At 37.1% G+C, this 18,901-nt stretch overlaps 1 protein-coding gene across 1 annotated transcript in view; it reads left to right on the top strand.

Annotated features, from left to right (window-relative positions):
- The window catches only part of KLF7 (KLF transcription factor 7), a 77,613-nt gene extending 59,083 nt beyond the window's left edge, over positions 1-18,530 (top strand). Inside the window, exon 4 of the mRNA XM_034431695.3 lies at positions 10,731-18,530. Coding sequence (XP_034287586.2) covers positions 10,731-10,782 — 52 coding nt within the window. The 3' untranslated portion in view covers positions 10,783-18,530. The remainder of the gene's footprint in view (positions 1-10,730) is intronic.
- Positions 18,531-18,901: the final 371 nt, after the last annotated feature.

The raw sequence follows: 18,901 nt of genomic DNA, 5'->3' as shown, positions 1-18,901 counted from the left end.
ATAGGGAATGTATATAAATGTATATTTATGGGGGGGAAATCTATTAATGAAGAACAGCTACTTGTATGATATTTATTAGGAAAAATACAATTATTGAAAAAATGCAGATATTAGGGAAAATATTCAGAGAAATCCTTATAGTATTTATAGAAACATTGAATATGTTCGCAAATAGATGGATATGCAAACTGGATGGAATGAATTTAAGCAAGAATAGGCAGTGCCGCATCCAGGGATGTTGCATCAGATTCTACCCCCTCCCCCTGCCATCTTTTCAAATTTCCTTAATTATCTGAAAAGAAAAACATGAATAGCAAAACAAAATGCTAGCTTCCTGAGAGTGACCTGTGACTAGAGGTGGCGGTGGTTAAAACAAACTTCCACAATACTGTTACTGGGAAATGGATGTCTTTATCCCTGTGTGTCTCTGTGAATGCTGCCTAATGTCAGCCATTTTATATTCATCTAATAAGGTTCTTATGAAACATCTATAACGTGCTTTCAAAATATGTCCATTAGTCCCCCAAAATGCCTACTTTTTTGCTAAGGATTGCAAAAGTGAAAAATTGGGGGAAAACATATTAACAAATTGATCCCTAATCAAAGATGAAGCCAAATTGCAAACCAGTCTTAAAGTAAATAATCAGCCTCCAAATCAGATACATAAAATGACAAGTGTTTTGGTTTGTATTTTTAATGAAAGGCACTGAAAGAAATAAAAAGCCATATTTAAAATTGCTGCATCTTGAAATGTTAAGAATTCAAATTATAGGTTGGCCTTATTATCCACTTCTGCCTTGCAGTTGCATATTATCAAATCATACATAGTATAACTAAAAAAAAATTCTACACATGTGCTAAAGTCCATCTGTCATTGTAGTAAAAAAATCACAGATCCAATGAGAACCTTTTCTGCATATACTGAAATCTTGTTTCAGTGTACCAAGTGTGGATATGCAGAGCTTCAAAAAACTAAATGACAACTGCTGACTATACAGCTACATACAACCACAAAAATAAAATCATGAATAAGTTAACAAAGATGCAGATTTGATCAAAGCAGTAATAGGAAATGCTGTAATAAATAACAGGGAAAGTGTTAAATGTTCCTGATTTAACAATTAACTCCAGTATGAAGTATAAAGCAAAACTAGAAAGAAATAAAATAATAAAATACAAAAGCAAAACCCAAAACTGTATTCATTACCTGTGGGATGAAGATAATTATGAATTTTTCTCCATGTTGCACAAACACACACACACTTACTTTCTCTTAGTCTATTTATGAGAGCAGTGAAGCACAGGTGCTCACAGGGTGACTTTGGGTCAGTTACTCCTTTACAGCCCAACCTGTTTCATAGGGTTATTTCTTCTAGACAAAAAGAGGTGAGAAAGCTATATAATAGCTGAATGAAAGGCAGGATGTAAATCTCACACATTAATATTATATGAATATACAACTGTATACTTTTTATTTAGCTTTATGAACTCACATATGTAGGTAAGAGATTATGCTAGAATTTATTAAAGTTCTTTATATTTTAGAAATCTGATTTAGAAATCTAAAATTGAAAACTTACTTCATTGTTTACTTTAGTTATCCTGGTATATTGCTGATAAAATAAAACCTTTAATAGATTTTTGGGTAATAAAACATAATAGGTCTGTCTTTGCTAAACAAGCTATAGACTATACCTAATTGGAAATACTGATTATGCCCAGTCTAAAACCAAGGTCCTATTGAGGGACTAATCAAATAATATAGCTACATCTGGCTTTGACATACTTTAAAATCCTATTTATAAAAGTAGCTTTCTGTGCAGATTTTAGAAAATTACCCATCCTTTGTCATACAGCCTCAAGCCCATTGCTATAATAAGAAAATGTTTATAATACAATCAAACCTCTATTTCCCTCCTAAGCACACGAGATTGCCAAAACCCATGCACGAAGAAGATGCATTCGAAAGAACCAAGTCTCCTGTTTCTTAACAGGAAAGAAATCTGATCTTTTTTCACCTCTCTCTTCTGAGGTCTTTTGCATTACCAATTAACTGTCCTCCTCCTGATATCTGCTTGCACTGCCTTCCTTTGCTTTTTATCTCTGGACCCTTGACTATACTTAGTTTTCCCATAACAAACTTAACAAAAATTAAGCTTTGCTTAATTTTAACTAAAGAAATATTTTCTTTCTCTAGTTTAGGAGCAATGGAAGAATACTCAGACAATTGCCATTTCATTGATGTTGATGGAAATAATAATAACTTGAAATAGCCAGAAAATTGTATTCTTAGAGTGGAATTTTCTTCTTAATCTTTATTCTTAAGAGGAATCCACACACATTACAAGAATTCAGTTCATTCCAACCTTTTCATTGCTACAATCAATCCATGCTGTATTACTTCTATCACAGTGTTAACTGATTTGTTGATAATACCGATATCTCTATTCCACAGTAACTAGTATGGGAGAACCACACTAATTCTGCACCCCCAAGAAGATTCCAACTGTATTATTAAAGAAGAATAGTTTGTGCTATGTGAATATTTATATAAACATTTATATTTATATTTCAAACCATGGCACCTTGATATGGATGTATGTCACATTTGCCATTTGAAATTTCTTACATTTCCTCTTAGGATAGTGGCCCCTTTAGACTGTAGTGTCAGAGATACACAGATTGATATGAGGATAAGAGAAAGTTGATTCTGATTGATCCTTTCCTCCCCCACTGACATACATTGCATTTTTAATGGACTAGGCTAGTTTCCAAAATATATGGTAAGAGAGTTGACTTTGTGTTCCTATCTTTTCAGTTGCTTTAGAATGAGCTAGGCAATTATTCTCAGGATTTCTTCATCCCATCTTTTTCTCCCTTTTTCATTTCACTTTCTAGATCAGAATCTTCCTGCATTATTTTTTTAGTGGAGTATAGTGATGTTAATTAAGTTCCACATGTTTTCTGGGGAATCCTAGATCCAAACATGACACACATTATTTTCTTCTTCTTGAATGCTGCCTCCTAATGGGTGTGTGTGACCACGATGCTACTTTGTCCTTTCATGTTCATGTACTTGTTTTCAACCATGTTTTCATGGCACAGTGGTTTCCCATTGCCTTCTAAACCGCTGTTGCTTTACTGTGGTGGTATATTTCATCCCTGCCGTTGTATTAACTGCAACAGCTGTTGCAGACTGCATATATTAACTTGTAGTTGCTATTGATAGAATAGTTGCTCTTTATCAGGGATATGCTTATTTATTTGCGGTATTACTTCCTAGATCACAACACTATTGTTAGATACATGCAACATATTTGTCAAGTCAATAGCATATCTAAAATATTACCATTACAACTGCTAGTGCTGCTGTTAACTGTCACAACTGTTTTTGCAGCTGACCATATCTGCTATCTCTTATGCCATCCAAACCCCAGTGGAGGCACCTGGTAAACTCAAGGTTAGGACATTTTCTTGAATCCAATCCATCTTTTGGAACTGTGTGGATAAAACAGGAGAGGAAAGACATATTATTAGTCTAAAAAGAAAATATAATAAGATTAAAATAGAATTACAGTAGTACAATTTTATCAGCGAAGGACAGTCGGAAGGCTCTATAAGTATTGTTGCAACATCTGAGCCATTATCTGAGTTAGCACTCGGTATAAATGTAAACTAACTCGTAAGCTTGATGGTTTTCCTCTTACCAAGAAGGCTACATATTCAGATATGGGCAGTTGATAGATCTAGATCTACTAGTTGATTGCTGGATAATTTTCTACTGTTTTGCAGGGATTTATTTATTTATACATTTAATTTCTAGTTAGTTTATAAAAAGTCTTCATTAACCTCTTGTTTTCTTCTAGTACACTTTATTCTGGGGATTCTGAAACAGCTTGATGATAATTTATGATCATGGCTGCATATATACAGTGCAGCATAGTCAAGCAGACTGCTTCTTTTTCTTTCATGGTAGAGATCTTGCATACAAAACTTAATCTTTGGGAGAGGGGAGTTTGTGCATGAAAAATGTCATATATTTCTTGGTAAACTAGAAAAATGTGGGATAGACAGCATCACCACCAGATATATTTGTAACTGGCTGACAAACTGTACCCAAGTAGTCCTCGATGGTACTAGATCTACATGCAGGGAAGTAAGCAGTGGGATACCACAAGGTTCTATCTTAGGCCCAATACTCTTCAATACCTTCACAAATGACTTAGATGAGGGAATAGAAGGGGAACTCATCAAATTTGTAGATGACACTAAGCTGGCAGGAATAGCCAACACCCCAGAAGACAAGCTCAGGATGCAAAAAGATCTTGACAGACTTGAACAATGGGCCCTACCCAACAATATGAAATTTAATGTGGAGAAAAGCAAGGTTTTACATCTAGGCAGGAAAAACCAAAGGTACAAGTACAGATTAGGCAAAACCTAGCTCAAAAACAGTAACTGTAAGAGAGACCTTGGAGTCCTAGTGGAGGATCACTTAAATATGAGCCAGCAGTGTGTGGCAGCAGCTAATACAATCTTTGGTTGTAGAAACAGAGGCATGGAATCAAAATCATGTGACATATTAGTATCAGGGGTGAAATGCTCCCGGTTCGGACTGGATTGCCCGATCCGGTAGCGATGGCAGGTGGTTCTGAGAACCGGTAGCAAAAATCCCTGTGCCCCCCTTCCCCCATGCCCAGCTGAGCCGCACGATCATCAGAGGCTGTTTTTTACTTTTAAAAGCATTTTTTCTACAACCTCTTCGGCGAAAAAATGCTTTTAAAAGTAAAAAAAAAAAAAGCCTCTGATGATCACGTGGCTCAGCTGGGATCGTCAGAGGGTTTTCAAAACATTTTTTTCTGCAACCCCTTCGGCCGAAGAGGTTGTAGGGAAAAAAAATGCCTTTAAAAGCCTCTGGCGATCCCAGCTGACTTGCCTGATCATCAGAAGCTTCTAAAAGCATTTTTTTTCTGCAGCCTCTTAAGGTTGTAGAAAAAATGCTTTTAAAAGTTAAAAAAAAAAAAGTTGGCCACACCCACCCAGTCACATTACCCCCCCCTCCCAAGCCATGCCCACAGAACCGGTAGTAACAAATTTTAGATTTCACCCCTGATTAGTATCGCTTTATAAATCCTTAGTAAGACCACACCTGCACACAGTTTTGGTTACCACATTACAAAAAAGATGTTGAGACTTTAGAAAAAAAAGTGCAAAGAAGAGCAACTTAGATGATTAATGACCTGGAGACAAAAATATGTGAAGAACTGTTGCAGGAATTGGGTATGGCCAGTCTAGAGAAAAGGTTTGGGGTGACATGGTACCAATATCCCAGTATTTGATGGACTGCCACAAAGAAGAGAAGATCAACTTATTTTCCAAAGCACCAGAAGGCAAGACAAGAAACAATGAATGGAAACTTAATTAAGAAGAGAAGCAACCTGGAATTAAGGAGAAACATCCTAACAGTGAGAACAATGAACCAGTGGAACAGCTTGCCTTCAGAAGTTTTTATGCTCTGATAAAACTCCTAGCCTTTAAGCCTTTAAGTATTGATTAGTTGCACTAATCAATCCCGATTGTTAAAATTGGAATAACACAGAGGTGAAATCTAAAAATTTTCGCTACCAGTTCTGTGGGTGTGGCTTAATTAGTGGGTGGGGCTTGGTGGTAAGGTGACTGGGTGGGCGTGGCTCGTTGGTCAGGTGGACGTGGTCAAGTCAATGTTACTTCTTTGCCTTCTTTTAACCTACAAAACACAACACAACAGGCTCACCCACAATGTAAAAGCAGCTGTGCTAGACCCAAAACTTGTGGGCCCTCAAACCTTTTTTATTTCATCAAGCCGGGCTGGCCTAACTCTCCAATGGTATAATTCTAATTTGAATTTTAAATGGGGGATTTTAACTGTTGGGCCAAATTGTTTAATATATTTTTAAATTGTTTTTAAATTTTGTATTCTATGTTTTTTATCTATGGCTGTTCACCACCCTGAGTCCTTCAAGAGAAGGGCGGTATATAAATTTAAATATTAAATTAAAATTAAATTAAATTAAAATGGCCCCTGCAACAAGCAGGAACCTCACACAGCCACAAAAAGCCCAACTTTCACATTTTACACACACAAAACACAACACAACTGGCTCACCCACAATGTAAAAGCAGCTGTGCTAGACCCAAAATGGCCCCTGCAATAAGCAGGAACTTCACACAGCCACAAAAAGCCCCAAAAACCAACTTTCACACTTTACACATACAAAATTCCACATACAGCTTTGTGAGATTTTGTGTGTTTGTGTAATTAGAGTGAAACACTACAGAAACACACAAAATCTCAGAAAGCTGCACAAATATTATTTTATTTTATTTTATTTTTATTTTTATATAAAAGCAGCTAAATTTAAAACTTCCTAAACTTTAAATGGCTAGGTCTAAAAAAAGAACAACTAAAAAAAAAACCCAATTTTTTTAAAGCTCCCAAAGGGGAAAAAAACTTACCCAATAGAACAGGGGTCTCCAACCTTGGCAACTTTAAGACTTGTGGACTTCAACTCCCAGAATTCCTCAGCCAGCAAAGCAGGCAGATAGAGCTGCTCACCGATGAGCTTGATTGCAGGCAGGGGGATTCAGTTGCTTGCTAATGCAATGGATTGCAATGGATTGCAGAGAGCAAGCGAAGCAAGGCAGGCATTGCGACCAGCAGCTAAGGTAAGCAGGCTGGGAGGGGGGGAGGGATTTTTGCTACCAGTTCTCTGAACTGCCCGCCGCCATCGCTATCTACTCGCCCGAGCCAGTCCGAACCGGGAGCATTTCACCCCTGGAATGACAATAGGCCATGTGTGTCAGGATGACTCTCAATGTAATGGTAATTTTCTGTGTCTCTGACATTTAACTTTTCTGTATAACAGAAGTGATGCTATGGTATCTCAGCCTGGACATTCAGAACTTCTAATAGGAGTTACAATCCACTTGTTCAGAACTGTGAGATGTGCTTCTTCCATGATTCTAGGACTTAGTACCTTGCCCTGTTTCTTTCCTTCTTCTTCCAGTAAAATTCAAGCATGAGGAGCAAGATATATGTCCTTACAGCAGTAGTTACACCTCTTCAATAAAAATTACAGGTAGTTCTCAATTTACACAATTCATTTAAAGACTATTCGAAATTACAGCAGCACTGAAAAAAAAAGACTTATGACAGTTTTTCACACTAATGGCCATTGCAGCATCCCCATGGCCACATGATCAAAATTCAAATGCTTGGCAGCTGGGTCATATTTATGATGGTTGCAGTGTCCCGGGGTCATGTAATCCCCTTTTGTGACCTTCTGACAAAGTCAATGAGGAAACCAGATTCACTTAACTGTGTTACTAATTGAACAAGTGCAGTGATTCACTTAACAACTGGTGAGAAAGTTCGTAAAATGGAGCAAAATTCATGTAACAATTCTCTCACTTAGCAACAGAAATTTTGGGTTCAATTGTGGCTGTAAGTTGAGGACTACCTGTATGTTATATCTAGCATATAGAAAGTCAGTTTAATGTAGCTGTTAAACATTTTGGATTAGGAGTGAGGTCAGTCAGATTCTGGTCCTCCTTCAGTCACAAAAGATTATTGGATTTATTTGTTCGTTCGTTAAATTTATTTGCTGCCTATCTCACTGTGGGGCTATTCTAGGCAGTTTACAACAATAAAAAAGGAAGCAATGAAAGGAGTGTAAACAAACAGAAGTAAAATAATAGAACAATAAAATAAACAGTGAAAAAGAACATGGGAATACATCAATCTGATAACAAAAGATAGATGGATGGAGAGCAGAGAATAAGGGGAAGGGAGGTGGAGTCTGTCATCAATCCTGCAGCCACCTCCAGTATGGAACTCCCCCATCTGGTCCTCAGAACAACCTGCAGAGCTGGCTGACTTGGATGACTTTGAATCGCTCATTCCCTCACTCACTCCTACCTCATAAGGTTGTTGTGGGGTGGGAAATAGGAGGAGAGAGCACTTTATATCCTACCTTGCTCCTGAATGAAATACAGTATTTTAGCAAATAGAAATATGTATACAACTCACAAGTAGGTTTTGTTTTTCCTTTAGAAATTGTAAATACACACTATTGTTGAAAATTAAAGATGCTTTTGAAAAAAATTAAATTTAACTGCAGTGAATACTTGGCTGCTCATACTAACTCTTCATTTCAGCATGCTTTGACTTTTTTTTTTTTTTTTTGCATAAGCATTTCTAAATCATTTGTCTCATGACTAAGTATCATGACCAAGTCCTAGCTAATTCCTTTGTTTTGGATTCACTGGAAGTGAAGGTAATTTTTTTTTGTTTGTATAGTCAGTTTGGTGTGACTGTTATAGCCTCCTGTCCTTTCTACAATCATGCACTATCTTTATGAGAGCCAACCAATAATGGACAAGCTTTTCCTCATAACTGTGTTGAAGCACTATCCATCCATCTTTCAGATGGCAAAAATAGTATGCCAGCATAAAAATATGCTGACCACATTGCCAAACTTCATTCTGCCACAATAACAAGATTGATGAGGGGCACTGCCTTTATCTACATAGGGCAAGCCGAATTAAGGAAATGGATTGGTAGATTCCTTTGGCTTCACTTCCACCAAACATCACTTGCTCATAGGAAAACAATCACCTCTCATTCTCCTCAAAATGGAGTGGTTTGGGGTGAATGTCGGCAGCTCTGAGATAAATTTTAGGTAGATGTAAATCTGTTAAATTACTTAACCAAAGAAATGGCATGCATTCAAGCAGTGTGGAAAATAAGGAAGCTGTCTCCATATTCCTTACAATTCTCTTGCCTCTCCCTTGTCTGTCACTATCTTTATGAGCGCTATCATAAAGGCATGGGTATAAGGTGTTTTTTTTTTCATAAAATAGGGAAAAGGCAAATGGGGTTGGATATGTTTCAGGATGAATTGAAAGGGAATGATGGATAGCAAGTCCCGATTATTGCTGCAAGGGACCAAGGAGTCAGTTCTGACCTGGCTTGGTAACATCTGAAAGTAGCCACTAAAGAGCCAAGGAGAACTAGTGTTTTAGAGCAGACATGCAGATCTATTCAACTATATTTGTCATGCAGATAATAACAGCAGCCATCACTGTGACACTGGGAGCTGCCAAAACCAAATGGAGTAAAGAAAATCACATTCCCACTAAATCAAAGGTCATATGACAAAAAGTGGTGGAAACTATGGCTTCATAAGACTGGTCCTGGGAGCTTTGCCTGATTAGTAGGATTGATATAGAACTCTTGCATAAGTTATCAGAGATAATAAAAAATGGTAAAAAATATGATCAGACAAAATTCTCTTGAGAGCAGAAGCAATGAAAACCAGTAATGCACCCAATGGAGACAGAAGTAATACGCATCTGAGAGTACCTACCATAGTACTCTCTCCAATCTTCTGTGAAATAAAGGACTGGTGCTCTTTCAGAAGAGTATGAAATATGTGTTTAAAAGTAAGTTTGGTACTCTTTTCAGAAGAAGCATGAAACAAGTTTGTATAAGGAGTCCACCTAAGATCTGATTAGCACTATTGGAAAGCACAAGCCAGGTATTAACAAGGTGGAAGTCCCATCTGTCCTGAGGTTAAACCACAGTGCCAAGAAACCAGAATGGAGGGCTGCGACCACCAAAGTTTAAAGTGGCTAAAAGGGGCAGGGTTGATCCCAGCTCCCGACTATGTCGGCAGTCAAATGGTCAGTGAAGTGTGCCAGATTGTACCTGCAAAAATCTGTTGAATCTATTTAAAGCTGGAACAACTGAGGATAACTTTAAGTTGCTTCAGATATGGGTTAAGACTTAATGTCAAGAGGTCATGGAAAGAAAAAAGCAGTTATTGGGGCAAAGTTTGTGCTGTGGTTAGAGGCAAGTGAGGAAGAGCACATAAATCACCACAGTGCTTTTGTATAGAGCTGCCATAGCTGAGCTACCAAAATCCAGATGACTGCTAAATGACAACAAAGAGTTGTAGTTTTCCATATCTCTCTTTTCTATTTAGTGACCATATGGATTTCTGCAGCCCAAATATGGCCATCCTTGATGACATGAAGCTCTTAAGAGTGATAACATCTTGAACTATGAATACATATGCATATTTCTGAATACTTTGCTCTTGGTAGAAGATTGTTTAAAATATTTCAGTGGGCTCAATTTTTGGGGGAGTAGGAACTGTCTGTAAATCAGTATCGCACAATGGTCCTTTAAAATACTACATAATGTTTGAGAATGGCTTCTCCATATATGAGATCATGTTTGTGTCTTTATTTCTCAATGATTATCTTGCTTTCTTCTGGCTAGACCATGATTAGATGGGCATTTCTTTCCAGCCACCCTTTTCAGTTATAAACCACTGACTAAATTATCATGGAGGAATTACACTGGAGACAGTGATCTATATACATTTCAAAATTATGACATTGTCTCACCCATTTTTCTTCTTAAGGATTCTTCCATGACCATGGGAACTGAAAAGGTAGATTCTGAAATGGATGTAATAGAATTGAAATTGCCAGCTAAATTTGTATTCATTTATTACTCATACCATGTTTAGTACATATCAAGTGCTTCACAATTTCTGCAATTTTATTATGCAGGAGTAAGCAGAGACTTTTCCAGTTGACTAAAAACTGTACACAGTGAGAAGTGAAATCCAAAAGATATAATTGTCTTTGATATTGATGTTATTTTTGTATTTACTTTGCAGGTGTTTTTCAAGGTCTGATCACCTTGCCCTCCATATGAAGAGGCACATCTAAATAATAGGGAACATACAGTGTGACCCGGATGCAGTTAGACCATAGCGTCATGGGGAGAAGGGTGGAACCCAATTGCCTGTCTCTTGCTACCTTCCAGAAGAAAAGAATTTGATCACATGTAAACTTCTATACACACAATATGCACTAAATGCTGTCATGCTCTCAGCAGTACGTTAATCTGTTTCCAATGCCTTGCCCATCTGAAAGGCAGAAGACATGTGATTAGGAAAAGGGATGCAGGGGAAGTCTTTAAGACACAGTTGCTTACAGCACTTGAGAACTTGAAAATCTTTGCTCCTGTTTATTGCCAATGGAAATCAAAGCAGATGGAAGAGGATTCCTTGCAGGTGAACAGCATAGAAGCAGCATATATGTAACTCGCTTCTTGGTGCAACTTGACTGGGGAGGGGGGAAACCTATTTTGGACTTGCATATTTGTAGCACTAACTTTTCTTTTGAGATAATTTTGGAAGGAAAACTAATGACCTAGAAAAACCAAATTCCAGTTTGGTAGCCAAAACATTACTGTCTTGGTTCCTTTCTGCCGATTTTGTTTTAAGGCACCCTTACATACAACGATTCATCAAGATTCCTCAAGAACTTCTTGATCTGCTCCGTTTTCTTTTTTCATAGAACTGAGCTGTCAAGATCTGTTTAAGTCAATACCAATGGCCTTAATTGGCAGTACACTCTGCAGCGATCCTAGGATACACCTACCACTTTTCTTGCTTCACCTGTTGTGGATTTGTCAAGGAGATATAGATATATATATATATATAGAGAGAGAGAGACATACTGTTTTGTTCCTTTAATTTTGGTATTTGGTTATTGCACATCACGTGCACAGAGGAACTGTGAAAACTGATGATATGATTGCATAATGGTTGACAAGCGAAATCCCTGAGCAAGATCACAGTATATCTTTGGAGGCATCACCATATTGCCATAGTTCAGACTTCCTATTTAATTACCTAATGAAAACTTGAAAGAAAGCTTATTTGAAGCTTTGAACCTTTTCTCCAAGTTTCTGAGAACTCATTTACACACCTGGATATCTGTCTTGGATTCTCTCACTCAGGCATGACTTCAGGTTTACCTTCTGCACCATGGGGAGCATGCTTGTGGCAACCCACAAAAAAATGGTTAGCAATTCTGGTTATTTGTTGTTGCTAGCCCTTTTACCTTGTGAAATACGTGGTAACATATATGTGTGTCTGGCAGCCGCAAAAGAAATATTTTGGGTTAAGCAGATCCATAGAATACTTGCAACCATGTAAGTTATGAGTGGAAAAGTGAGAACCTCTTGCTTTTAATATTAGTCTCCTACGTGTTTTCTTCTAAAAAAGAAAACGCCTACTTAGATTCTCCTGTCCCATTTTATTAAGGTGGTGTAATTCCCACTTGTCCAACACAATGCAGTTGAATGAAAGGATTGGCTTTTTGGTAAGCACGGACTTCTTTCCAAACAACTAATTTAAACAAAAAAAAGTAGATGCATGGGTCCACTTCAAGCAATGGTTGTACTATTTAATGAACAATGGAGGCATCAGGCTCATGCTTGGATCTTGTAGATAGTTTGATGGTTGTGGTCAAATTAGATTTTTTTTCTGTACTTACACACACAGACACACACACACACACACACACACACCTTCCTCTATATATGCATAATGTTTATTTTTAGCTAGTTGGAGCTGGCACTATTCCAAAGACTGCCTTTTCAAACTATCTCTCATGCAGGTAAAGAGATAGTAATTCAGAATGGCTGTGTATAGTTAATTTGGGACCATCCCTGCAAGATATGCTGAGAAACGGAATGGCCTGTAACTCTCTTGGTTGCTACTCTTCCACTCACTAAACTAGCTCACTGCCCTACTTTGGACTGTTTTTGACTTGTTGACTGTTCACTAATTTCCTAATTCATGTTTAGGATGTAGAAACATTAAAATAACTTTTTATATCTTCAAATATATAATGTAAGTACAGACACTGATTCATAATACTTATCCCTTGGGGTTTTCTTTCCATCTGTAATTTCATTCAGCTATTGAGGTTCCAAACAGTTCCCTCCTTGGGCTCAGAATCCCTGCATATACTGTGACTATCAGCAACCATTCATATTGCAAATAACAAAGTCTAGCCCTTAATGATGGAATGAGATATGGACCAAAACCTGAATACTCTTTACAGAAGCAATTAACAGTAGGATTTAAGAATAAGGGTAAGATCTAAGTTTTATTCCAAAGATTTGTGGTGAAGAAATCTTGGAGCATTGTTTGCTGACAATCTTGTAGTTCTCTTTAACTGTGTTTGCATCTTTTCTGTTCTGCGGAGGTGTTCACTGGGAATTTGAGAACTCTGTAACTTGGTATTGGAATATTATGTGACAGTTTTAGAATATCAGAGAAGAGAGAAGACTGAACATCTAGACAACGTATTAGCTGGAAAATCTCTACTGTCAAGATTTTTTTGTTTTCTTGTAGAGTTTTACATAATGTGCATGCATGTATCTGTGGGTGTGTGTATGTATATAGATGTGTGTATGTATGTATATATATCTGTGTGTATGTGTATATATGCACACACACACAAATATATATATGTATCTGTCATGACATAGTCCTTAAGTAATATCCATAGCCTAAAATATTCAGTTCTGTTCTATCTAGAATGGAATTTGAGACTATAAGAGTTAGGGACAAATTTAAAATAAGTTTGCTTTCTTAAATAATCTGAAGAGATGTGAATGGGAAGCCAGAGAAACCAAAAGGAACTGTGTTCATCTATCTCTTATTGATATTAGAAATCTCAGAAAATTTTCTGTTAACAGGACTTGAAATAATCTGGGAGCAAAAAGCTTGTTCCTTTTCTCCCTCTTCAAAGTAGATTTGAAGTATAGGGGCTTGGGAGTAAGCCAACTAAATCACAGAGTCTCTTCCTGAGTAAATGTGAAAGGGATTTGCTCTCAGCCTGTGAGATGATGAACCAGCAAGGTATGTTGATTGATCCATAGTGGATGCATAAGATTGCAATGTTTCCACTGTAGATTATATGGCTGTTAGCTGGCCAGCAGCACCAAATAAATAATAAATAATCAGAAGCCTATAACTTGGTACAGCAAATCAATCATAGCTTAGCCATCTGCCTCTGCCCCTAGTTTGCAATGTTTGTAAGTCTGTTAGCACTTGTCAGTGGGAGCCTCTTACTTCCCAGTGAACCATCTCATCCACTGGCAGTGATAGGATCTGTCTGCAATCCTAATTATACTGACAGTCTCACAAGCGTGGGAGGCAGGAAGGGGGAGGAGGCACAATTCTGGACAATGAGCCTTGGGAAATGCAAACACAAATGGTAATTTGTTCTTGGGATTTTCTTTTGACCACTTATCAAAAGAAAATCGTGTGTTGGATGGTTGTGTGCCATACCAAAATGATTTTTAGTGGGCTCTGTATTTCTATTACAAATTTAACAAAAATTGAGGGAGAGTGTGTGTACATATTTCAAGGATCTAATTACATCATTTAACAGACCTAATCTTGGCTTTTACCATCCTATAAAAGGATTTTATAACAGCAATGATGGCAGGGTTCTACCACCCGTCTTTATTAATGCTCTCAAGGATAGGAAATGGCAAGGCAAGAGAGAGTAACTAATTTCCTAGTCTAATATAAGGAAGCTTGGATAGAAAATACAGGCAAAAGCAACATGCAATATGAGGCATTCAGGCAGCCTTGCCTTTGAGCAGTGTTCTTGTTGCTTCAGCAGCAGCAGTGTGCTGCCTCCTGTTTTCAGTATGCCAGTTTACAATATGGTCTGGAAAATTTAGAATTGGTTAATTGTGTGGCATACTCTACATGCTAATTTGTACTACACATTTCTGGTAAACCCCATGATAATTGGGTTCAAAAGAAAACACTTGTTTTCTTTTAAACATTTAACAGAGGGCCATCTCTGTGTGTGTGTTTGTGTGTGTGTATATGTGTGTGAGTGTATGTATATGTGTTAAGGATTTTGCCTTTCCTTGCTAAAATAAGATAGGGGCTATCTTCAGAGAAATAGCAAGAGTTGACACCCCCCCCCAAATCCCTTTCAGCAACAAGGATCTCTCTTTCTCAGTGGGGTTACAGCAACTGCTTCATTTTTCTTAAAAGCTCTCGAACAATAGGGGGAAAGTATCAAGAATGTATTAACCTGCTGTAATTTCAAAAGCACACTAAAATATTCTTGGATTTGAAAGTTAAAGTTGGTGTACTCATATTTTTAAATTGAACTATGTTTATTTTATTTTTTAATTTGTTGATTGGGCACAACGCCGAATTGCAGGCGTACATTCCCAGGTTCTGTGTACATGTGCTAAAATATCTGAATATATCTAAAATATAAGCCCATGTAGATGAAGTGAAATCCAACTCTGCCTAATGTAGTAATCAACAGTCTCTACTTCTGTCTCATTTGATGAGAGCCCTTACTACTGACAGTGAATTTTAAAAGAATGTTGGCTTATTTGGAACAATTTTGCTTGTGTGTATCTTTATTGTATACCATGAGAAAACAGAATGAAAACTGGGGAAGAAAAGTGTTTACAAAAGCACCCTGAATTTTAAGCCACATGGAGGGAAGTGACATTAAATTTATCTATCTATCTATCTATCTATCTATCTATCTATCTATCTATCTATCTATCTATCTATCTATCTATATCTATCATCTATCGTCCATCTATCTATCTGCACCTATCATCCATCTATCTATCTATCTATCTATCTATCTATCTATCTATCTATCTATCTATCAATCATCAGGGCTGCAGTGTGCAAAAATCACCTATCAATATAACATACAATTTATAACATACATGGACATCTTTTTTTTAATTCCTGTGTCACAGATTATTACCTGGATAAATAAATCAGCATGGTTGATAGGTCCATTTGGGAAGCCATTCCTGAAAGTAATATTTCTACACGCCTGTCACTTAATATTTTCATTTATTGTATTACTATTCCTGTGGCTAATAAATGGTTCCCTGGAAGGCCATATGGTCAGACCAGAATATATATCTGGTCCAGTATATCCAGTATATTGTTATTCGTTGTTATTTGTATTTTATGCATTTTTGAACATTGTATCTGCTAATCCCTGATCACCAAAATTGTAACACTGCTTTTAAGCACTCATTTGTTATTGATCCTTCACTACCTGATAGACATTGTATTATTTATTATTATTTTTTAGTTTCACAGATATAGTGAAATTTGTGTGAAGTTGCTCTGTTCTAAGAAAAAACTAAACAGCACTTCAGTTATGCTAGCATGTATCATCAGCAAATGAACACTGTAAGTAAATTCACGGTAAAGATCTCTTCAACAAATTGAGAGTACTATAATGGTATCATATTGAGAACAGTATTTTGTCCCAAAATTAGCACTGTGTAAAGAGAATATTTGAGGGATTTTTTTGAAACACGATAGAATACCACAAATATTGGCTGAGCGGAGAGACTTGGGGGAAAAAATCACACAAGGTAACAGTAGAGTTGTTTTCAGCCCACCTCCTTCCTTGCCTTGTGTTGCTTTCTTGGCACCTTCTCTCTTAGAGTAGTGCTTCCAGTGGGGATATAATAGGGCTCTGCTCATGTCTGGTTCCTTCAGGAGTCATCTGCACCTGGAGGAATTCTGCATCGGAGCCTTTTACATGGCTACCAATTCCACGGATGCCACACACTTGGAGGGCAATAGGACAAGGCTAGAAGCCTGAATGCACAAATGCTTGTATGAAATGGTTATAACAAGTAAATAACTTTTCTGGGGATAGAATGGACAAGTTAATATTTAATTCCTGGTGAGGAGAAATACTGCCCCAAATCCAGAATCATGGACATGCCTGGTTCTGTCTCTTCCTCACATGACCCTTATAAGATGCATAAGCTCTTCTGCTAATTATTGTGCACAAACTTGATTATGTGAACAATACATATTTAGATGTCTTGAGCAGCTGGTCAAGCAGTTGCCCTTTTTTCCACCCTGCCATGGGATATGTGAGAAAAATTGCAAATCAACAATCAGAAGTCAATCAATTTAAATTGGGAAGGAAAAATTGGAATCTCATCCTGATTTGAGGTTAACCAAAGCTGAGCTTTATTGCCAATCTTCACAATCAAGTCATTTGCTGCTTCTAAAGCAAGGTTATTCTTGTGAAATATATACTTTTGACAGGGAGGAAACATGCAGACTTGATGCATTGAATTAGGAGGCACTGAACCTGGGATCCCAACAAAAGATAAGATTTGAGAACATTTTTAAAAGATCTCACCTTCTAGGCGAGATCGGTTGCATACAAATCAAATAAATAAAGAGGTTAGGTGTCTCTTGTGTATCCTTTCCAGAAGCAGTTCTCAGCCCCAACTCCTTCCTAAATTTTATTGGGGAAGGGATGGAATTAGTAAGCAGCATTGCATTAAACCCGCATCCCTCCTATTCCACAGTTCTGCCAAACAAACAAACAAAATTAATTTGGATTCTAAGAAGTTCAGAAAAAAATCCAAAAGAATAATAAAGCAGGTAAGATTGCCTTTGTCTCATATTAGCTACAATGCTGGTAAGATTGCCTCATGATCAAGATTAGCTTCTGTTGCATCAGGCCAAAGATCCAGAGCCCCCATTTCCAGTCAGTTTTCCTGCTGTAGTTTATACTATAAGGAGGTACTGGGTTTCATGGATTAGTGGTTCTTCCTTCACATGTAATGTGCTCAGTCTGCTGAGGCACACATTCATCATACAGTTAGATCCTCCAAGCAGCTGATTCTACAGTGATTCTGGTCTTGACTTAAAGACTGATGATATATATGAGCAGCATTAATTAGCTCCAGAACTGGAATCCTTGACAAGAGGTTCCAGGAGCATGGTGGGAGAAATTACTCCCTTGAAACAACCCCCTTTTAATCTTTCTAAAATTATATCAAGGGAAAAGCATGTCAGAATTTAGACAATGGGTACAATGAATATTGCTTAGGGAAGTAAAGGATTGGTGTGTTTGTAACATTCACCAGATCCTTTTTTTTCATTCTAATTATATATATATATATATATAAAATCAAGTCATTCTTTTAAAACAATACCTGTGTAACTACCAACAACTTTTGAAGGACTTTCTTTTTGCACTACAGCTTTTCTTTCACCAGATGTTTCTGCCAAGTGCATTTGGAGGAACCTTCAGCCTCGTTCTCTCAGGTATTTCTAGTACGGTGTTTCTCAACCTTGCTAACTTTAAGCTGGGTGGACTTCAACTCCCAGGATTCCTCCTTTCTGTCTGGGGAATTCTGGGAGTTAAAGTCCACACATCTTAAAGCTGCTAAAGTTGAAAAACACGGCTCTAGTATATCGCAGAAGTACCCAAAATGGTAGCCCTCCATTCTCCCTTTTTTGGTTGGCATTTTATTTTTTTTAAGCTTTTTATATATATAAATATATATATAAATATAAATATATGAATATATTACTTTGTCCATTTTTTTGGCTGTACAAAAGTCTTAAGATTTAAAAATATTATTTGTATTATATGATGGTGGTATGTTAATGTTACAAGATTATTAATGAAAAAGAAGATTTATTTTTGTTACTGGTCTGTTTCATAATTCTTTTTTAAATTGGTATATTGTAAGATATCTATGCAAAAAAAGTTATGTGACGCATTTTTATTTAAGAATGTAATATGTGTAATAAAAAGTAGAATGTGGTTTGGCCTGAAAATGGTTCAAGGCATCCTGGCTATTTTTGTTGAAGCATAAGGAAAATGGTCTAATATAAAGACAAACGGCTGTATGTCTGTGCCACCTCATATCAATGGGGAAGCAAAATTTTCTGGGTTGCACCCAATAGTTACCTCCACAAGTAAAAAGTCCCTCTGTTTACATCAGAGGAACATCAGATTAATACATGCTCCTCCATTCAAGCACATACTGTGATGAAACCCCCTTCGGCTCAGGCACTCTCCTATTACAGGAGGAAGCTCAGTTTCCATAATCTGTATTGGAGAATATAGAATGCTATAGCATTTGGTTTTCTGCTAGAGCAAAGTTCCTATTCTTCTTTGTACTGATGGACTTATAATATAGAGGGAA

Source organism: Pantherophis guttatus, chromosome 1 (genome assembly GCF_059756535.1).
Source record: "Pantherophis guttatus breed Tessera chromosome 1, ASM5975653v1, whole genome shotgun sequence".
Classification (NCBI taxonomy): domain Eukaryota; kingdom Metazoa; phylum Chordata; class Lepidosauria; order Squamata; family Colubridae; genus Pantherophis; species Pantherophis guttatus.
This window is presented reverse-complemented; position numbering and strand designations above follow the sequence as displayed.